This window comes from Canis aureus, chromosome 37 (assembly GCF_053574225.1).
Source record: "Canis aureus isolate CA01 chromosome 37, VMU_Caureus_v.1.0, whole genome shotgun sequence".
NCBI lineage: Eukaryota > Metazoa > Chordata > Mammalia > Carnivora > Canidae > Canis > Canis aureus.
In genome coordinates this window covers 24,832,686-24,854,377 of record NC_135647.1, presented here as the reverse complement: position 1 = coordinate 24,854,377, position 21,692 = coordinate 24,832,686, and the positions used below count along the sequence as shown (strand labels likewise).

At 61.5% G+C, this 21,692-nt stretch overlaps 1 protein-coding gene and 2 long non-coding RNA genes across 3 annotated transcripts; 2 read left to right on the top strand and 1 right to left on the bottom strand.

Annotated features, from left to right (window-relative positions):
* Positions 1-1,779: 1,779 nt before the first annotated feature.
* On the top strand, positions 1,780-5,108 carry LOC144306331 (uncharacterized). Its single transcript, XR_013373397.1, has 2 exons — positions 1,780-2,780; positions 4,846-5,108. It is a non-coding gene; the product is annotated as an uncharacterized LOC144306331 (long non-coding RNA).
* A 3,447-nt stretch (positions 5,109-8,555) lies between these two features.
* Positions 8,556-12,965, bottom strand: LOC144306330 (uncharacterized). Its single transcript, XR_013373396.1, has 2 exons — positions 12,551-12,965; positions 8,556-10,275 (listed from the first exon to the last, which is right to left on the bottom strand). It is a non-coding gene; the product is annotated as an uncharacterized LOC144306330 (long non-coding RNA).
* A 323-nt stretch (positions 12,966-13,288) lies between these two features.
* Positions 13,289-18,780, top strand: FOXF2 (forkhead box F2). Its single transcript, XM_077885849.1, has 2 exons — positions 13,289-14,456; positions 17,865-18,780. Exons 1-2 carry the CDS (start codon positions 13,289-13,291, stop codon positions 18,029-18,031), a joined length of 1,335 nt encoding a protein of 444 aa, XP_077741975.1. The 3' UTR covers positions 18,032-18,780.
* The last annotated feature ends 2,912 nt before the right edge of the window (positions 18,781-21,692 follow it).

The window sequence follows — 21,692 nt, the reverse complement described above, 5'->3', positions numbered from 1 at the left end:
TACGTATTATTCTCACATTACTATGGATCTACACATAATCCATAACGTCAGAAAATGAAAAGCCAAAAAAAAAAACATCACAACCACACACACAAATTCTCATCATACTTACCTGCTATATGCATCTACGTTTCTGTCCCTTTTGTTAAGTCTAGCTCATAAAATGCGCACCAATTCAAGTACATTTTTTGTAACTGATTTATAGTGGAGAAGACTTCAGGCTCAGCCCTTTTCTGAGAGCCCTCCAACTGCGGAAGTGTTTAGGGATAGAATCCACAAAACAAGTTCCTTAAATTCCATTTTTGCTGAGCTCAGCAGGGCCAATTCCCTCAGCCTCAGCCTCGTGCCTACACCCTCCATCTACACAGAACAACCACAGGCGGGGGATATTTAGCCTATTGTCCCAGATGGAAAGCGCCCCTAAGAGAATCTGTCACTGCCTACCCCTGTACTTTGCACCAGCACAGGTCAGCAAACGCAGCGTCACCCTACTCAGCGGGGCATCACTGTCCAAAAGGCCTAATCGTCCTGCCTCTCCCAGGCTCCCTCCCAAAACCCTGTCTGGCCTGTTGGCCCGTTTTACTTTCCACACCCATTTTGTTCCGTGACATGGGCCCTGGAGGTTTAGTTTAAAATTTTCCTGTCTTCAAACAGCTTTTCCTTTCGATGGAGAAAGAAAAAAAAAAAAAAACTGAGCCCCCTTTTGCGTTGAATGAAAAGTTGACAAATGAAAACCCACAGTTTTCCAAATTCTGAACATTTTAACTCCAGAGGCTTGACACGTAAATAGGTGATATCTGACTCGCCAAGTAGGCCAGTCTTTTTTCAAAGCCAAGAGCTAGTCACAGCTGCGTCTCTCATTAGGCTTTCTGAGCAGGGACACCCCACTAGTGACTGCGGGGCCTAGCCCACAGCCAGCAAGAGCCAAACAAAAGGCACAGTCGCTTTTTCCAAAAATATATTATCCCTCCGATTGGGGAGATAAAATTCTGACTCTACCCTAGATCCATGCTGATAGGGAAAGTCCTGTGGATCCTGGCGATTAGACAGCAAAATCACATACAAGGACACTCTGGCCACCAACCGGGAGGCGCAACATTGGCTGCCCAAACCAGTAATGCAAGGAAGGAAGGGAAAGAACCAGAGGAAAGGAAACCTATTTTGCAGCAGGTCGTTTAAAGAGTAAGGGCTTCTGTGAACGATTTGTTTAACTGGCTGTTAAAGGGCTTCGGGGTTTCTACTCGGGGAGGACGCACAGCGGGGCGCGGCCTAGCCTCACCTGCCGGGGGCTGCGGAGGTCCCGGCCCGGCTCCCGCCCGAAGCCTGCGAGCGCGGGGGCCCCTCAAGCCTCCGCCTCCGCCTCGCTCCCGCCCTGCCCTTGCGCTTTTCTCTCCTTGGAGGCTGCGCACCTGCCGCCCCCGCGCCCGCCCCGCGGGAGGCTCCGCGCCCACCGGAGCCCACAGCCCCGCTAGGCCGGGGGTCGCCTGCCCCTTCCCAGCGCCATTTGGACACGGGTCGTGGCTGCGGCCGTGCGCGCTCCCCAAGTCCGTGTCACCCCGCCGCGGACGCCCCCCTCCACCCCGGGGTCGCAGCCCCTGGAACCGCTCTGTGCGCTCCCCCGCATCCCTGCGCCCCGCATCCCTGCCCGGCGCCCCCCCACCAGCCACCCCGCCGCGGACCCCTCCCCCCGGGGTCGCAGCCACCTGGAAAGCTGTGCGCGCTCCCCCCGCGTCCACGCGCCCGTGAGCCACCCCGGACCCTACCCTCCCCCACCCCCCGGGGTCGCAGCCACCTGGAACCGCTCTGTGCACTTCCCCCGCATCCCTGCGCCCTTCATCCCTGCCCCGCGTCCAGGAGCCACCCCGCCACGGAGCCCCCTTCCCCCCTGGAACCGCTCTGTGCGCTCCCCCCGCATCCCTGCGCCCCGCATCCCTGCCCCGCGCCACGGACCCCCCACCCCCGTCGCAGCCCCCTGGAAAGCCGTGCCCGCACCCCCGAGGCACCCCTCCGCTCTGTGCGCTCCCCCCATCCCTGCCCCGCGTCCCCAAGCCACCCCTCCGCGGAGCTCCCCCCTCCCCGGGGTCGCAGCCACCTGGAAAGCGGTGTGGGCTCCCCCCGCATCCCCGCGCCCCGCGCCCCCGAGCCACCCCGGACCCCCGCCCCGCCCCGCAGGCCCTGCACCCGGAGCGGTCCGGCCGCGCTGAGCCACCGGGGGACCGCGTCCGAGGGCCTGGGCCAGGGCGGGCGCAGCCTGCATCCTTCACCCCGCGCTGCGAGGCCGTCGGCCCGCTAGGGTCAGGATCCCAACCACAGGCATGACAGCACTGACGTCGGGAACAGGGAAGCGCCTTGCTCAGGGCCAGGCAACCAGCGCGCGGGGCGCCCGGGCCAGGAGATCCACGGCAGAACACTCCACGCGCGGAAAGCGTCTCGGACCCGGTGTCTCCAGGGGCAGGGCGCATTTCCCGAGTCGGAGCTTCGGGAGCCCCGCGGGGCGGAGTCGGGGTGCGGCGCCCTGGCCCTGCCACCTGGGGCCAAGGGAGAGCTGGGGACCCCCTGGCCGCCTCCCCGCCTCCCGCAAGCCTGTTGCACAGGCCCAGGGAATCTCCACCCAAAGCAAGCAGGCGGCGGGGGCTGCTCTGCGGCGGCCCAGGTCCCCGGCGCCTTTGCAGCTCAAGCAGCAGCGCGCAGGCAAGTGTCTCCTCCGCACGTTCCTGCTTTTCCATATGGGATCGCGCAGGTTTCCAGTGCAAATCAGCTGTCGGTGGCCCGACCCCCCGGTGAGTCAACCATCCGCTGGCCTAACGGGGTCAGGCGGGCGCTGGGCCCCAGGCTCGGGCCCCTACCCCGCGGGGCCTGGACCGCGCACGCACCCCGCGCCTGGTCACCGAGCCGGGCTTTTTGGGCTTTGGCCACCAGCCTTGACACCCCCCCCTCCCCGCCCCGCACACTGCAGGGCGTGCGTCCAGGCCCGGGTGCTGCGAACCAGCCGGATGCCCGCAGCAGCTGCGCGATCTAGCCTCTGGGAACCGGCCCCCCACCTCCCCACCTCCGCATTACTCTCCCTTCCTGCGGAGCCACCCAGCGCCCCCCGCAGCCTGCGCCTGCCCCAGACCCGAGCCCCCAGCCCGCAGAGGGTTGCAGACTTGAACCTGTAGGCGATGGGCCCACCATCATTTCCTTATTAGGGACAAAGCCAAACAAGCATTGAAAAGATTGCCCGCGGAAGGAAAGGTCCCGAGTCCGCATAAAACTTACAGAAGTACCTTAAAACCAAAAGGTGCTTTTGCTGCATTGGGCCAACAAGAAAGAACAGGATACAAGTGTATAGGTCACAATGTTAGTACTTCTACAAGTTTCATTTCATCTTTATGATCATCGCAAGGAGAGACATTGTTTTTAAATTTTTAATATTACTTCCATTTTACCAAAAAAAAAAGTAGGAATTGAAGCTCTAATACTTACTCAAGGTCATCAGGACCAGGTGCAATTGTGCAGTTGTCAAAATCTGAGGCTACTAAGATCTCCACACCACGATTCATCTGCTTAGGGTTGCCCTGAGGGTGAGGGGAAATGCTAAGAACAAAGCTAACACGTATTACTTGGGGGGGGGGGGGACAGAAAAAAAATCTATAGGAAATATTTCTGAAATCTTTGTACAAAGTCTTAGTGTGTGGACTGGAGGTTGGAGATACAGGCAAACCAATGCCACCTGGTCCACCTCTCAGGACCTCTTTTGTCCTCCAGGAGAGTCCAAAACCTTCTCACGGGCCCTTCCAAACAGTATGAAAAACTCTTCCCTCACTAGGCACTGTCTGAGTAAATGACTCAGAAACTACTACATGGCCCACATGGATAAACATACACACACATACAGAGGAACAGATATATTTAAAGGCTACGTGTGATTTTGCAATAAATTTAATACTGCATGCGTGACCTGATGTGCATGGATGGAGACAGTGTAGGGTTAACTCTGGCCGCTGAACGAATGGCTGCACCCCTTTTCACAGCTTACTGCTAAAGCACACACCCAGCCCCAGCGAGACTGCAGGAGGGAGAGTTTGTCAACTTCTTGGCAGTTCCAGCAGCCAGGAGAAAGCCGAGATATTTAGGGCTGCAAGTCACTTGAGTGGACAGAGTAGCAGGATGGAGGGTTCTGTTTGTAAGATACACATCCAGGACAATGTTCCTGCCCTATTTCAAATCTCCCCAAGGAAGTGTGCTTGTCTGCACCAAAATGTCATTTTAGGTATGAGAGGGCTAGAGCTGGTGGGTGTATTAGGGAGTAATAGTTGCACTCTTAAAGCTCAATGTCTGGATTTGCCCTATAATATTTCAGCAAGAGATGAAAATAGAAAGAGAAAATAAAAATGGAGCAAGGATGTCAAAATCTTGATCATTGTTAAATGCAGGTGAGGGGTATTGAAGAGAAGGCTTATTGTATAACTTCTCTGTACTATGAAAATTTTCATGAGAAAATTTCATGAGAAATTTTCAAGAGAAAAAGAAGACCTCAACTTTTTTCATATAAATGGATGTGCTTTATTGTATAGAAATTATGTCTCAATAAATCTAATTTTTAGAGTCTTTAAAATACAAGTCAGTTGCAGTTGCAGAATGCCATATTTCCTAAAAGAAAAAAAAACAAACAACAACAAAAAAAAAAACCCTGTTCTTTCTGATACCATAGGGCAGAGGAAGGCCAGTGGTTGACTTGGTCTCAGGTTCTCAATCTAGTGCCTCTGGCCTTCTCAACCCAAGTCCACCCCTGCCCTGCTCATCCCCTTCCCCTCCTATGCAGCCTTCCCTAAACGGACCTCCAAAGTTCTCTTTATTTTGCAGACTTTCACCAGCACAAATTTAGGAAGCGGCTTGGCTTCCTTCAGTCAAAAGCAGTGAGAAATAACAAAAGCGAAAGGTTGTGGTCCTGCGGCGCTGGAGCAGGCGAGCCAGAGGTCTAGGAGCCTGTCTGCGGCCAGGAGAGCGCCTTCTCCGGGCACCTTGCTGCACCCCCCTGAGAACTGGCTTCCCAAGAGCGCCGCGTGGGAACTCACCCATGAAGACCCCCCCTCTGTCCCTTGCTTCAAAAAATCACAATAATTGAACTGAGTTCTGAATTTCTTCAGCGCGGTGTTAGCGTGTTTGCAACGGAGAGCGTGCACTGCAATAGACGAGCGCCCAGTGTGCACCTTGTTTTCTTAAGTGTTGACGGGTGGGGGATAGGAACAGCACAGTGTGCCCCTCAGGTGGCCGACCCAGTGCCCAGTACCGGGTAAGCGATAATTTCTGAAAGAACCTGGGGTGTGGGCCGCGGGGCCGCGGGGCCTCGGGCCTGTTGAGCTGCGGGGCTGCAGGGCCGCGGGGCTGCTGAGCTGCAGGGCCTCGGAGCTGCGGGGCTGCTGAGATGCTGAGCTATGGAGCTGCTTAGCTGTGGGACTGCAGGGCTGCGGGGTTGCTTAGCTGCCAGGCAGCGTAGCTGCGGGACCTCAGGGCTGTGGGGCTGCTGGGCTGCTGAGATGCGGGACTGCGGGGTGCAGGGCTGCGGGGCTGCGAGGTTAGCGGGGCTGCGGAGCTGCAGGGCTGCCGGGTTGCGGGGCTGCAGGGCTGCTGAGCTGTGGGGCTGTTGAGCTGCAGGGCTGCGGGGCTGCTGAGCTGCTGAGCTGCAGGGCTGCAGGGCTGCTGAGATGCTGAGCTATGGGGCTGCTGAGCTGCGGGGCTGCGGGGCTGCTGAGCTGCGGGGCTGTGGAGCTGCTGAGCTGCGGGACCTCAGGGCTGTGGGGCTGCTGGGATGCTGAGATGTGGGACTGCGGGGTTAGCGGAGCTGCAGGGCTGTGAGGTGCAGGGCTGCGGGGCTGCGGGGTTAGCGGTGCTGTGGAGCTGCAGGACTGCGGGGTTGCGGGGCTGCGGGGCTGCTGAGCTGCAGAGCTGCTGAGTTGCAGGGTGCAGGGCTGCGGGGCTGCTGAGCTGCGGGGCTGCAGAGAGCAGGGCTGCGGGGTTGCGGGCTGCAGGGCTGCTGAGCTGCAGAGCTGCTGAGCTGCAGGGTGCAGGGCTGTGGGGTTAGCGGGGCTGTGGAGCTTCAGGGCTGCGGGGCTGCAGGGTGCAGGGTTGCGGGGCTGCAGGGCTGCTGAGCTGCTGAGTTGCAGGGTGCAGGGCTGCGGGGCTGCTGAGCTGCAGGGCTGCAGGGAGCAGGGCTGTGGGGTTGCGGGGTGCAGGGCTGCGGGGCTGCAGGGCTGCTGAGCTGCAGGGTGCAGGGCTGCGGGGTTGCGGGGTGCCGGGCTGCGGTGCTGCAGGGCTGCGGGGCTGCTGAGCTGCGGGCTGCAGGGCTGCGGTGCGGGCCGGCGGCGGCGTCAGGAACCCCGACAGGTGGAGCGGGGGCGGGCGGGGCTGCGGGCGGCCTGCGATTCCCGAGAGCCGGGCGCCACCCAGCGGAAGCGGGAGGGAGTCGGGCCTCTCGGGCGCGGGCCCCGGGAGCCCGGCGGGCGAGGTCGGGGTTCCCCGCCTGCGTGCGCGGCCTTCCCGGAGCCCCCGACAGCAGGTCCCGCCGCCCCGGGCGAGGCCGCTGGCTCCCCCGCACGCACCAGCCGGCGGGCAGGCCGGGGCGGGGGTCCTGCAGGGAGGCCGAGCGCAGGGCGGAGGACGGGGCCACGCGGGCCGCGCTCAGCATCCGCAGAGGTTTTTGGCGCGAGTCCCTGATTCCGAGAGGCTGCGGGATGGCCTGACGCGGCCTGTCCGGCTGCTTTCTTCTCCGGGGCGCGCCCCTCCCGCCCGGCCCGCCTGGTGTGCGAGGATGGTGTTTGAAAGGGAGGAAGCATTCCTGAAGTGCTGGGTGATGGATTGTCTAAACCCTTCTGGGACGCCCTGGGCGGGGCGCTTGGAGGCAGCTCATCAATAAAGACCCCCCTGGAGAGGCGAGGGGTGGCCGGGCGGGGCCCCCACCGCGCAGCCCGAGGAAGCGGGGCCGGGAGGGAGCTCGCGCAGGGGAAGGGCAGCGGGGAAGGCGCGCAGGTCAGCGCCGGGCAGGTGGGGCTTGCTTCTTGCCTGGACCCCGGCCACGGAAGCACTTTAGGCTTGGAGGCCGCGGGGGGGATTCACTGGGGGGCGGGAGGGCTGGCAGGAGAAAGGCTGGTGGGCTCCCCCTCCCGGGGGTAGGGGAGCAGGAGGGGAAGCAGGGGCGCAGAGGCACCAGCGGCCCTCCTGCTGCTCCAGCCTTCTCCAGGCCCCGGCGAGAATCCATCAGTCCGTCTCCCAAACTGCAGGGCGGACGGAGGCGCCGGGCAGAGGACGCGGCCCAAGCCATCCCGAGGGTCTCAGGAGGTCAACACTTGGACCAGGCCAAGGACAGGCCACAGCCTCTGACGCTGAAAAGCCCCATTCTTTGTCCTGGGCAGCAGTCTCCCGAGATACCCCATGCAGGGTCGTGGAGGCCCCATACACGGCTCCTCTGGGGTCCCCTCTAAGAGGAGGCGTCCTGGGGTTGGGGACTCCCGTGGGGAACCTGGCGGCTAGCTCCTTGGGAAGGCCAGCTTGCAGAGGCGGCTTCTGGGCCTCTTTGGAGGACCGCGGGCGGCCTCCGCTGGCCCCCAGAGCCCGGAGAGCCGAGGCCTGCCCTGCTTGCAGGGTCCCCTCCCCTGTCCCGGCACCGACAACCACTGGCTGTCCCCTCACGACAGCCTCGGGGGCCCTTCGCCCTCCGTGGCCCAGAGCTGCCCCCCTCCCGACCCAGGGTCCCGTCGCCTCCCAGAGCACAGACCGCCCGCAGGCCTGGAGGAGGGGTGGGGGGTGCTGGGGGACGGATGAGAGGCTGAGAGGGAGGGCTCCCGAAAAGTAGCTCCTCCAAGGCGGCGTCTGGGCGCCCGAGGTCCCCAGTCGGGCTCCGGGCGCCGAGCACGTTTTATTTATCCTCACAGAGGATGCTGGAGGACAAAAGAAATATTTGGACGTCAGCGCTGATTTATATTTTTGGAAGAGCTACGTTTCCTTTTCTGAAGAGAAGCAAGCGCCCCATATCCTGAGCCCAGCAGGGAGGACAGGAGGGGAGTTTTGATGCTCCAGGAAGTCCATCCCTCCCGGCTCCTCGGGCAAGGCCCGGCGCCCCGCGGGGCTCGCTGCCCTCCGGGTTACTTATTTGGGGGTAAGGGAGGGTAAGCGGAAAGGAGATGAAGCCGACCCCGTCTGGGTTGGGAGCTCCAGGGCGCCCCCGCCCATGGACCCAAGAGGGCCCATCCCAGTCGTTCCTCCGTCGGGGGGCGTTCGGGGTGCGTCTGGCCGGTGCAGCCCGCCAGCCTGGGGCGCACCCTCCTCTGCTAGGCCTGAGCTAAGCCCTCCCAGCCCAAGGGTGTCGCCCTGGTGGGCCCACAGCTCCAGCCCGCCCCCCTCCTCCAGGGCCTGGGTAGATGGGCAGAAGCAGTGGGCGAGGCCTCCCAGGCAACCAGGGTGGGTGCAGGGGAAGAGGCCGAGCTCCTGCCCTGGTTCCACCGGTTTCTATCTCATGGGAGGGAGGGGGGCTTCCCTCCCAGCAGCAGGAGTGGGTGCCAAATCAATGCGCAGAGGGCCACCAGCACCCACGTTTATTTCCACCTCTTTTCTCCCAAGGGTGGGAATGTGGGGTACAGTCTTTTCCCATTTACTGCGCTGCCAGGAGCCCACCCATTCCTGCCCCTTGGGGAACGCACTCGCGGTCTTTTCCAGCACTACCCCTTTCTCTCCTCCTGGCAGGCATCAGGGCTGCCTTTTAGGAGCATTGCCATCCGCGGCACGGAGCCCCTCTTGCAAGTCCCACCCATAAAGGCGGCAGGCTGTGGATGCAAGAGGTCGGTGGCCTGCCTGGGCCCTCTAGGCCCGCACCGGGGCAGGGCCTGCGGGCACACGGCCTTGCTCCCGGGAGCATCCCAAAGTCGCATCTCCCGCCCGCAGGGCACCAGGGCGAGGAGGTCGGCGACGACGTGCAGAAGTAGGTGGAGGCGCAGTCTCTACGCGGGGCTCTGCAGGACTGGATCCCTTCTTCCTTGCTCCAAGCACCTCCGGGCAGGCCTAGCGAGGCACCCAGTCATACCCAGCGCCAGGCCCCGGCCAGGGGGAGCCTCCGCGGGAGGGTGGCTGCGAAGAGAGCCCTGCCCGGGACAGGCGTGTGTGTGTGTGTGTGGGGAGCAAAAAAATCTATCCAAATACACGCTTGGAGTCGGGGGCTGGTGTTCAGACCCGCAGGTCGGGGGATTTCTGGGCAGAAGAGGAAAAGCAGACAGGGGCAAGGATGTGATATCCCCCCTGGCCTCTCTCCCGGCCTCCCCCCTGCCGGGCGGATTTTCTATCAGAAGTTGAAGTGGTTTGAGGGGCCTCCGGGCGCGCAGGCTCCAGGCCGCCCTTGGTCCCCAGACACGCCGACGCTCCCCTCCTAGGAAGGCCTCACGGGAGCCGAGAGTCCTCGACACGCGCGGGTTTTGCAGCCAGGGCAGGGGGGGCCGGCGGCGGTCAGCTCCCGAGGGGGGGCGGGAGGGATGCTCGGGGCGGGAGGGATGCGCGGGGACCGGGTTCCTCTGCGCCTGGTTTACTCTGCGCCTGTCCATGTCGAACCCGCGAAGCAGAGAAGTATGCTAAGAACATCAAACTTCGACCGCAATAACGAAGAGATTTCCTAGAATAAAACGCCGATTACAAAACAAAATCGGAGAAACCGAATCTTCCCGAAGTTTACATTCCGCTGTGCCGGAGCGGGGGTGGGGGGGCCGGTTGCCCCCGACGCTGTGCGCTTCTGGCCAAGCAAGGAGCAGCCTGCGCGCGTCTACCTTCATTTTAACGAACCACACCTTGCCTTCCAGTGAAAGAAAAAACAAATCAGGGTTTTTTTGTCGTTTAGAAAGCAATGACAGCCAGTCGGGGAAGGGCTCCCCATCCTAAGAAAGGACCTCGGAGAGAGGGACCGGTCCTAAGCAAGACTGTTTCCGAGACAACTTTCCTTTTAAACTGTCTCCTAAACAGAAATTTCGATATTTGGGGGGGCAGGGGCGAAGCACTGGACACAGTCTGTTACCGCAGAAGACCCGTGCCCGGAAGACCTGGACAGATCACAACTGACACAGAGTCACGGGGAGGGGCAGCGTCCCTGGTGTGGCATCCCAGGCCCCCCAGGGCCGCCAGCTTTGTCACCTCCCCAGGTGTGACTTGCCAGCCCTCTCGTCCTCCCGAGCCGGCTTCCTTCTGGCTCAGGGGAGAGAACTGTTTTCAGAGCACGTGGTGGTGACATGATAGGAGCGGAAAGTCTTGTAGCTCTGAAGTCTGTAAGGAACAAATGCAGAGGTTTAGTATTTCTAGACCTAGGGGGTCTGTGTCAGGGGGACTTCCAACAGGCAAGAATGGGTCTCCAAGAAAGAACCTGACATGGGGGGCCTCTTCCTGCCCAGATAACTGTCATTTCACCTCCATATTTTTGTGGAGTGCACGGTAGTGTTTAGACCCCTGCAGAGAGAAACAGGCTTCAGGGCCACAGAACTGCTGCTGGCTGGAGCTAAGACCCAACGCCTACTGCCTTCTCGGGATGTCTAGCCTCCTGCGACCCCCAGCAGACCACAGGTGGGATTTCTCACACGTTTGAAGAGTGTAGGTGAAATGGATACAGCTGTCACTTGGGTTGGATAGGGAAGGGAGCCGTTAAAAATCTCCGGTATTCTAACCTTCCTTGCATTTTAGGGTTGGTGCTTTTTAGTCTTCAGTCTCTGGGTCCTAAAAAAAACTTTTGAGGCCTGGGATTCGATGTACATAGAACTCCTACGTGTGGACCATCAGGACACTTCAGTGACAAGGATATTTACTTGCTTGCCGCATTTTCCAAAAATCTTCTGTCCACCAACCCTCACCTACAAATGAGACGACTGCTTTCCTTTTCCGTATGCTTCCACCTGGGCCAATTTTCTTCCCACTAAACAGACACACACACACACACACACACACACACACGGCTCTGTTGGTGGGGCTCCTTTTAGTTACTATCTGTCCTCCTCACTGCAGCTTCTATTGGATTTACTTATTTTTTTCAGACAACCCAAGCACTGATTTTAGGGAGCCCACTCTATATACTCCTATATTTACTTATTTACATTTAAATCATCCCATGTAAAATGACCAAAGGGGGTAAGAGGAAAAAAAAAACACCCTGAACTAAATGGGGACCCATCCCCAAGTCACTCAGAAAGAAATTGTTAGAAGTTAGAAGCAACTGCAAACGCCCCTACCCCAACTCAATCAAAACATCCCATCCGGAAAAGACTGACTTGTTTCTTTTTTCTATTGGAAATGAGCGGTAAACTGAGTTCATTTTGGCCATGTTTTCTTAGCTGACTCTGGGCTACAATCAAGCCATTTTCGGACACATTCCCATGTAGGTACCAGGGGTGCTCTGGAGGAAGCTGTCGACGCCTGTTCAGCTAATTTAGGTTTTCTTTGTCTAATTACTGTGGAGCTTAGGGAAAAGGAGCCCGGCTCAGGGCAGTAAACTGACACTCGGTCTCTGTGTGTGGTATCCAGGCAGGGTTTGATGGAAAAAGCCTGCTTCCACTCAACTTCAGGTCACTGTCTGGGGCCAGCCCCAGCCCAGCCCCCAGCCTCCCCCTTCCCACTCCTCCCTCTCCCTGGGCTTCCACAGCCTCCCCAGCACACTCAGCCGGGAGCAGATACTCCGTGTGATACCTCCAGGGGCACAGAGAGCTAGTGCCATCGCCCCCAAACCCTGCCTTGGTTCTGTTGCAAGGCTCTTCTTTCTCTGGCCTTTCTCTGGATCCCCTACGGACCTCAGATCCTCTTGCTCCCCCCCTCCCACTGCTCCCCCAGGCTCCCCAGCCCACACAGTTGCACCTTAGTCCCGTCAGAGTAGACGCAGAGGTGTGCGCAGCCCAGCCTCCCTTCGCGTCCCCTGTAGGCCTCCTGCACCAGCCCCTGTGTGGCCCGGCCCGCTCCCAGGCCTCAGGCCCTCCTCCTCCCTCTTCCAGCCCCTGTCCCCGGTCAGAGTACATTTCCTTGCACGTGTAATCCAATAACTAACTGTCGGGTCTCATTGGAAGTGATTCCTCCGGAGGGCACATCCTCTCTTACTCGGGGAGGAATCAGCAGCACCGGGTGGAGTGTTCTCCTGCCTAAGGTAGATCCGCACAGCGGGACCACACCCGAGCGGGGGCAGGGGGACCTAAGCCTGGGGACAGTTACACACCCACCCCTTGGGGACTGAACACCAACACCGACCGCTACCTCAGTCCTCCCGCTCTCCTTCAGCCCTGGCAGCTCCCCTTCCTGCATTTTTTTCCCTTGTCCTTTCCTTACAAAACATCAAGTGGAAACGGGAGGGAAGTGGAAACCGACGCGAACGCGAATCCTTCCCATTCGACTGCGTTTCCAGGGTCTCTAAACCTCGGCTGGGTTTCTCTGTCTGCCTCCCCTCCCCTGCCCCCCGCCCGGGTGTGTCCCCGGGTGCGCCCCTGTCGGGCTGCGGCTCGGCTGGGCCGCGCGGGGCGCGCCGCGGAGCTCCCGGGCCCTGTCGGAAGGAGAGGCGGTTGCACTTTACCTTTGGGCGCGGGGCCCCGGGCGCGCAGGGCCGTCCTGTCTAAGTGGAGGTGACGGGCGGTGTCAGTGCGGGCACGGGGGGCGGGGGCAGCAGAGCAGGCCGGGCGGCCCAGCCCCGTGGGCCCCGGGCGCGCAGGGAGGAGCGGGGCGCAGGGTCCCCGGGGAGGGGCGCGCGCGGGGGGCCGCCGCCCGCCCGGGTGGGTCCCGCCGGGGATGCGGGTCGTGCCGGGCAGGCGCGGGCCGGCTGCGCTCCCGCGTCCGCAGCGGGTGGGGAAGCGAGCGGGAACGTGGCCCCGGGCGGAGCCGGGAGGCCCGGGGCCCCTGGAGAGGGGGGGCGCGCGCGCGGGCGAGATAAGAGCCGGAGCCCGCCGGCGGCCCGGAGGGGGGAGGAGCGCCGCGGCCCCGCGCCCTCCCCGGGGCGGCGCGCGGCGCGGAGGGGGCAGGGCGCGGTGGGGGTGGAGGGAGGGAGCGGAGGGAGGGAGGGAGGGAGGGAGGAAGTCCGAGAGACAGAGCGAGGAGCGCTCCTGCAGGGAGACGTCGGGCTCGTCCCCGCCGCGGCCCCCGCTCGCCGCCCGGCCGCCCCGGCTCCGCGGCTCCGCGGCCCGCGGCGCGCGGGAGGGATGCTCGGGGCGCTGCCCCCGGCCCGCCGCCCCCGGGAGCCGCAGCGGAGCCCCAGCGGCGCCGAGCGAGGCCGCGCAGCCCCGGCTTCCGCGCGCCCGGCCTCGCGCGCCGCCCCCAGATGAGCTCCGAGGGCGCGCCGCCGCCAGCCCCGCTCCGCCGCGCGTGCAGCCCGGGCCCCGGCGCGCTCCAGGCCGCCCTGCGGAGCCCGCCCGCCGCCGCCCTGGAGGCCGCCCCGCCGCCCGCGTCCTCCGCCTCCTGCGCGCCCGCCGCCGCCGCCGCCGCCGCCGCCAGCGCGGCCGGCGCCTCCTGCAAGGGCGCGGGGGGCGCGGGGGGCGCGGGCGGCGCGGGCGGCGGCGCCCGGAAGGCGAGCTCGGGGCTGCGGCGGCCCGAGAAGCCGCCCTACTCGTACATCGCGCTCATCGTCATGGCCATCCAGAGCTCGCCCAGCAAGCGCCTGACGCTCAGCGAGATCTACCAGTTCCTGCAGGCGCGCTTCCCCTTCTTCCGCGGCGCCTACCAGGGCTGGAAGAACTCGGTGCGCCACAACCTCTCGCTCAACGAGTGCTTCATCAAGCTGCCCAAGGGGCTCGGGCGGCCCGGCAAGGGCCACTACTGGACCATCGACCCGGCCAGCGAGTTCATGTTCGAGGAGGGCTCGTTCCGCCGCCGGCCGCGCGGCTTCAGGCGGAAATGCCAGGCGCTCAAGCCCGTGTACCACCGCGTGGTCGGCGGCCTGGGCTTCGGGGCGTCGCTGCTGCCGCAGGGCTTCGACTTCCAGGCGCCCCCGGCGGCGCCGCTCGGGTGCCCGGCGCAGGGCGGCTACGGCGGCCTCGACATGATGCCCGCGGGCTACGACGCCGGCGCCGGCGCCCCGGGCCACGCGCACCCGCACGCGCACCCGCACGCGCACCCGCACCACCACCACCACCACCACGTCCCGCACATGTCGCCCAGCCCGGGCTCCACCTACATGGCCAGCTGCCCGGTGCCCGCGGGGCCCGGCGGGGGCGGCGGCGGCGGCGGCGGCGGCGGGGACTACGGCGCGGACAGCAGCAGCAGCCCGGTGCCCTCGTCCCCGGCCGTGGCGAGCGCCATCGAGTGCCCCTCTCCCTACACCAGCCCCGCGGCGCACTGGAGCTCGCCCGGCGCCTCGCCGTACCTCAAGCAGCCGCCCGCGCTGCCGCCCGGCGCCAGCCCCGCGGCCCCCGCCGGCCTGCACGCGAGCGTGTCGTCCTACTCGCTGGAGCAGAGCTACCTGCACCAGAACGCCCGCGACGACCTGCCAGGTAACGCACGCGCGGCCCTGCGCCCGCGGCTGGGGCTGGGGGCGCGCACCGGCGGGACGCGCGCCAGTGGCCCGCGCTCCTGCGCTCCCGGGTGCGCTCCCCGGAGGGCCCCGCGCGCCGCGGCCAGCTTGGGGCGCAGGCATGTGGCCTGGAGCGGGGTGTGGAGGGGGGGAGCGGGCCGTCTGCTTCCCATTGCGCGCCTGTGTGTGTCCGCTTAGTTGCTTTTGCTGTGCTTTCCTCCCAAAGCAAGCGTCCCCGAAGGGACGCGTCCTGCACGGCGAGACTGCGGGTGCAGAACGGTTGCAACTGGGCAACAGTCGCCAGGAGGGGAAATGAGGGAGAAGCAGAGCAGAAAGCAGATTGCGCGGGGCGGGGACGGGGCGGGGGGACCCAGGTTCTTGCACAGGAGGGAGGTGTTAGCACTGGAGAGGGGCACCAGCCTTCTGGGGAGCCCCTGGCCTCCCAACTCCGCAGACCTGCCTTGATGGCAGCAGTGCAGTGCGAACTAGGCCACGAGGATCTGAGGCCCACCTTGGGGCTCCCCTGAGAAGTGCTGGCCTCTTGGGCCTCACTGGCGTTGCTGGTGTAAACCGTGTTGGTCGGAGATTGTGAGAATTTATTGACTTGCCAAAGGCGATGAAAGGTGGGAGGGGACAGGCGGGGTGGAGGAGGGAATTTGAATATTTAGCCAGGTTTTTCCGACGGTGGAGATCAACTCCCTCGGACGTAGGGAACCTCTCTGGGAAGCACCCACAGGCTGCGCGTTAAAATCAGGCTAACCTGCCTCTCAGATGGTGCCGTTCTAGCTCACGCTCACCTCCTGCCTCAGTTGCAAAAGGCTCACGGGATGATGCCGAACGTGAGAGGTTCGGGAATCAGCGTGCGATCAAGAGCTTCAGGGGAGGCGGGAAGCCCAGAAATGGGCAAAAGATGTTGGTTCCCTGGACGGTGAAATTTCCCAAATAGGCCTTTTAAATGCGGGTCTCAGAGGTTAACTAAACAAAGACAGTCTCGGCAGGACCACACCGGAGAGGATTTTAGCCTGACTTAACCCACTGAGAGCAGAGTCTTGTTCAATTTTTATGGGAATTTCAACAAGTAACCAATACAGATGACCTTTCCCTCTCATTTTTTTTAATCCCCTGGGACTGGCTGTCAATCACCGCTCAGCCCAGGCGGTGCCCACTCCCCCCACTCTGCCGCCCAGATCCCCTCTCCCCCGCCCTGCCCGCGGCCCTCCGGGTGTTCCCCATTCCCCGTTCCCCCTCTCCGGGCGTGCTCCACGCAGTTTGAACCCAGACTCTGAGGTTTTGAAGCTGCCCTGAAACCATACCCTAAAGATTAAAAACAAAAGAGCTCGCGGGAAAGAGACTTGTGGTTCTTCTTTGAGGCCTCCCTCGCGCCACCCAACACACCCGGGTGCACCCACAAGTCCCTGAAATGCGGGAATCCGGAAACGGGACGCTTGGGAGAACCAAAACAGCGGAGCCCAGCAGGCCCAGCTCCTGCAGCGGCCTTCCCGGGGCCTTTGAGCAGAGTCTGGGGACGCCAGGGCGGCCTTGACCTGGGCACCTTTGGGCAGAGCCTGGGGACGCAGAGAGGCCTTGACTGGGGCACCTTTAGGCCGAGCCTGGGGACACCAGAGAGGCCTTAATTGGGGTGCCTTTGGGCAGAGCCTGGGGATACGGAGAGGCCTTAATTGGGGTACCTTTGGGCAGAGCCTGGGGACACAGAGAGGCCTTGACTGGGGCACCTTTGGGCAGAGCCTGGGGACGCCAGAGAGGCCTTAATTGGAGCGCTTTTGGGCAGAGCCTGGGGACGCCGGGGAGGCCTTGACTGACGCCGAGCACCACCGGGCGGCTCTGCCCCTCCTTCCCCGGTCCCGGTCAGCATCCCCGGCGAGTGAGAGGTGGGGGCTGAGCTGGAGCAGGCTGGGTGCGGGCGCCCGCGGGCGTGGAGGAGCGCGCCGCCCTGGGGTCCGCGGCCGGGAGCGCGTCTGGCCCCGCGAGGAGCGCGCAGGCCCCGGGAGGAGCGCGCAGGCCCCGGGAGGAGCGCGCAGGCCGAGCAGGCCCGAGGCCGGCGGGGGCTGCAGGAGCCGCCTCCCTCCCCGCACAGCCTCGCGGGCTGCCGCGTCCCGCTCCCGAAGGGCGGCCAAGCCCCGTGCCCGGGGAGGCCCCGCGCCCCTGGCTCAGGCCCGAGGGCCTTTGTCCCCCTGGTCCCCTAACAGCTGGCGGCGGCCTCGGGGGCCCTGCGGGGTCCAGCTCTGGGCCGCGGAGCTGGCGCGGGCCGTGCTGCGGCGGGATGGGCCCGGGCGGCCGAGAGCGGGGCCTGGAGCAACCCGGGGCGCGTGACCCGCTGCTGCCTCGGAGAGCCCCGCGGTGCCCCTGCTGCCGCCTGCCCGGTGTCCCCGCGCTCCCGCTCCGAGACGCGCCGGCCGGCCCAGGGCGGGGGCCCGGGAGCCACGCGGGGCAGGGGCCGACCTGCGTTGGGACTGCGCGGCCTGAGGCGCCGGGAAAGCAAAAGCAAAAGTGGGCGGCGGGGGGTCCGGCTGGGGGCCGGCGGGGAGCGGCCGAGCAGGCGACGGGCAGCCTTCCTGCGCCCTGCCGGCCCGCCCCGCCCGGGGTCCCCGCGGCCCGACGCCTCGGGGTGCGCACCGCTGCACCCAGGGCGCCACGGAGGGCATCAGGGCCCCCTGCAGCCCCGGCTCCTCGACCACGGAGGGCATCAGGGCTCCTGCAAACCCGGCTCCTCGACTGGAGCCCCGACCTCGGGGACCTTGGGATGCGCACCGCTGCGTCCAGGGCCCCATGGAGGGCATCAGGGCCCCTGCAAACCCCGGCTCTTCGAGGGAGCCCCGACCTCGGGCACCTCGGGGTGAGCACCGCTATGCCCAGGGCACCACGGAGGGCATCAGGGCCCCCTGCAGCCCCGGCTCCTCGACTGGAGCCCCGACCTCGGGGACCTCGGGCCGCCCGCACTTCCCTGCGGAGGGACTGCTTTCCGTCACCGCCTTCTGGCACGACGGGTATCCCCCGCGCAGTGCGCAGCCCCTGCGACCGGCCTGGCGGCGTGGGGAGGCGGGCGCAGGCGCGGGAGCCGCGGTGCGCAGACGGCGCTGCCTCCGGCCGGGCCTGGCCTCTGCTGGGCGCCTCCCCGGGGCCTGCGGGCCGGCGCGTCGGATCCAAGCAGCGACCGCGGCCCCTCCCGGGAGGGACCCAGGCTGCACCTGGAGCCGCCTCCAGAGGTGGGCTTGCCCTGGCAGGTGTGCAGCACCAGGCAGAAGCGCGACGGCTCCTCCCTTCCCTCCCCGGGCACAGCGAGGCCTGAGTTACACTAGGACCCGAGGGGTGATGCCCGTCCTCGGCCCGATGGCTGTTTCTGAAGTTTTTCTTTTCTTCCTTCTTTCAGTGGGACTGCCTCGATACCAGCATCACTCGACCCCAGTGTGTGACAGAAAGGATTTTGTCCTCAACTTTAATGGCATTTCTTCTTTCCATCCGTCTGCGAGTGGACCCTACTACCACCACCACCACCACCAGAGCGTCTGCCAGGATATCAAGCCCTGCGTCATGTGAATGGAGGGCCCTCTCCGCTGTCCCCGCTGCGGGCCAGGGTGGCCGGCCGTGGACCCCGCACCACGCGCCCGTGGCACCAGCAGTAAGTAGCACGCCCGTCACCCAGCCAGAGCGCCCGGCCCGCGCTGGCCGGCACACTGGCCTCCCGTCGGTAGAAGGACAGCCCCTGGCAAAGCAGGGCCCCCAACAGCCACACCAGCCAGCTCCCCGACGGAGACAGCCAGCTGGGAACTCGGCTTTTTTAGCCGGGGCCGGTAAAAAGTCACCACGTGAAAAACGTAAACATGTAACTCTGGGATCTTCATTACCTTCAGTCATCAGGGTCTGAAAAACGCAGGTTGTGTGTGTGTTTTTTTCTTCGTCTATGAAAATTTTTGTGCTTTTCCAAAAGGCAGTGCTAAGCACCAGACTTCAAGGAAGCCTCATCTTGTTGCCTAGCCGAGGAAGAGAGTTCTGTTTCTCCAGACGCTAAGTCTGGACACAGGTGCCAAAGAACATTATTAAGAAAGTATTTAGAAGCAACGTGTCTAGTTTAAGAAAGCGGTTTTCAAGTATTGTGACAATACAACGTTTTTTTTTTACAAGGTTGTTTTCTACCACCATATTTTAAAGATATTTTTATGATTTTTCGTGTATACTCACACTTCGCTTGTATTTTAAAAGGAGGATATATTTGCACTTATGTATACTTTTACAGTTTGCCAAACTATTTTGATGTAAAATTTTTTCAATAAAATATATATAACAAATAGCTGCGTTAGGGATCTGTTTCCTCCGCGGGCAATCCTGGGATGACCAGGTTCTCTTCTCCTCCACCAGCCAGCAATGCAACTCTACACTGTTGGGCTTTTTTTTTTTTTTTTCCAAGTTGTATAATTGACGTGGTGTGGGGTCTGTGCCTTGAGTAACACAGGCCAGGTTCTGATTGTGGGTCTTCTCAGGAGAGAAAGAGAAGAAGGAACTTTTTCTGTTCTTTCTTTCCTTCACCCTGGCTCTCTCTGGCTAAACAAAAACCAGAAGGTGAAAGAAACTTAAAAGCCAACCAGGCAAGATAATGAAGGCATGAGTCTGATTTGAGGAAACCGAGTTTTGTGCCCCCTTTTGTTCTCTTTCCTGTGGCCAAGGAGGGTTTTGCTTTTTGCTCCTTCCTCTTCCCCAGCGGCAGGGAGTGACGGGCAGGGTGGAAAGTCGCCACCGCGGGCTGGGCTGAGTGGTGGTCAAAGGGTCGGTGCCCAAAGTACGGGACCGGCTCCCCCTCGGCCGCTCACAGTTTTGCGGGACGCTGATGGCGTTGTGTGGTGGGTGGCGGTGGTCAGAGCCTGAGGAGTCCTGAGGGAGGTGGCTGTGGAGCGGTAACGGGGGTCGGGCCTGGGAGGGTAACTGAGGCGGGTACCTTCCTCCAAAGACGCTGTCTGTCCTCACCCCCAAGTCAAAGCGTGGCTGAGACCGCCTGGCAGGAGCATCCCACCCACCCCCACCTCTGCCCTTCCCCTCTTTGACCGAAGCGTCTCCTTCAGGGATCCCCGCAGGGCCCGGGCTCCACACCCCAAGCTTCCCCAACCGTCGGTGATACCAGGCCCGGCTGCCAAAGCTCTGGGTTCAAAAGACGGACCCTAAAGCCAACCTGGCAGCAGGACCGCTGTCTCTCCAGCCCGCCCTCCTCTGACCAGCCCTTCAAAATCCTGGGCAGCCCTGGCAACAGTCGATTTGAGCAGAAACAGGAAGGTTCTCAACCCGCAGTCATCCTTTCCCCAACCTACCGACCGCGGACCAAGGACCGAGGGCCAAGGGCCTGTATTCTGTTTTGTGTTTTTGCTTTTGCTTTTGAAAACTCACCTTTGTTTCTCATGCCCTAAAAGGCCTCCCCCCTGCCCCCATCAGCTGCCAGGCACGTAATACCACTCCGCAGATATCTCACACAGGAGGGTTCTGTACTCGGAATAAATTTAAGTGCAAAGACGGTCTCGTTAGTAAAACATCTTGTTTTCAAAAGTCTTAACCGTCTTCCTAATCCTTAGGTTTCCTTTCTGTATTTCCCAAAATTAAGCAGTGATTTAAACATGTATTTTTGTGTCTCCATTATCATATTTGCAGTCACACAGGGCTTTTTTTTTCCCCCCTTTTATACTGAGCTACACAAGGGCCTGCTATAAATTATGAAGTCAGTTTCAGAGTTTGCTCCGACCACAGTGCTGTGTTTACATTCCTTCCGAGGCAGCCGGCATGGTCGTAATTTATATCCTAAACACTTGAACGTAACTTGTTTATACAGAGAATGACAGGACCTCAAAGACAGAAACGCGCGGAGTCTCTGGGGGTGCCGGCTTTGGAAGGGCTGGCGTGCCCTCTAGCGGCGCAGGCCCCGGCGCGCAGCGATGGGGTGGGGAACAGCTGGGCAACCCCATGCATCTTAGGGTGCTTCTCCACGTCCCTGCCATATGGGGTGTTGGTCCTACTCACAGATGTGCAGCAGGTCATGGCTATCAAGGGTCCGACCCACGTTTTCTGCTTTTGGTTCATTTCACGTCTTTCTCTTCATGAGGACTAAGCTCTACACCCAGTGCGGGGCTCGACCTCATGACCCTGAGATCAAGAGTCCCAAGCTCTGTGACTGAGCCAGCCAGGCTGCCCCCATTCTACTTCTTTTAAAGTCTCGGTCGCATATAAGAGCTGCCATCAGCATTGCAAATACAGGCACAATGGCAATCTTCACTCTGAATCAGAACCACTTGGAGGGGGACCCACCCCCCCACCCACCCCTGGTTCTGACTCAGTCTGTCCGGGGAGGGGCTCAAAAGTCCTGATAAGTTCCCAGGCCATGCTGATGGCGCTAGTCCAGGATCCACACTTTGAAAACCTTACAGGCCTCGAAAGGCAGTCCGAATAATGGATAAAGGTTCAGATGGGTGAGTGTTGAGGCCACTCCATTAATTCGTTAAGGAAAGATCTAAAGGGTTTTTTTTTTATTTTTTTATTAATTTTTTAAGATTTTATTTATTTATTCTTGAGAGAGAGAGAGAGAGAGAAGCAGAGGGAGAAGCAGGCTCCATGCAGGGAGCCTGACGCAGGACTCGATCCCAGGTCTCCAGGATCACTCCCTGAGCCAAAGGCAGGGCTAAACCGCTGAGCCACTTGGGCTGCCCTAAAAATTTTTTTTTAAACAAAACAAAACAAAACAAAACAAAACAAAAACAAACAAAAAAACAGTTTATCCACCCAAATACCTCTGTGATTGATTCCTGGGAAAATGCAAAGTCTAATTTTGAACACTGCACCTGAAAAAAGTGTCCACAAAAATGAGGCCTCGTGTTTTGTTCCAGTAAAGTTTGCAAAGAAATGTCAGGCGGGATCACTAACGTCTACCTGCCTCAGTAGGGCAATAAGTCTAGGCGCTTACACACAGTATGATATTGGAATTCTCCAGATGAAAGGAGGTGGTGATGGGAGCAAGCAGGAAAAGAAATCTTTTATTAGTTATAAAATCTTTTAAGAGTGGGACACGGAGAAGGCAAAGAAAGGAAGCTGTGATCTCCGTGTATAGAAATAGTGATTCCTAAACACAAATGGGCCGGGCAGAGAGAAGAGAGACAGAGAGATAGAGGGAGAGAGGAAATGGGAAGGTGGGAAGGCCTGAGGCCCAAGGAGGGAGGGAGGGAAGGAG

Excerpts from the sequence above, each read along its gene's own strand:
- FOXF2 (XM_077885849.1), top strand. The coding sequence starts at position 13,289 with ATGAGCTCCGAGGGCGCGCCGCCGCCAGCCCCGCTCCGCCGCGCGTGC. Across the intron at positions 14,457-17,864 it reads CGCCCGCGACGACCTGCCAG|TGGGACTGCCTCGATACCAG; the intron begins GTAACGCACGCG and ends TCCTTCTTTCAG.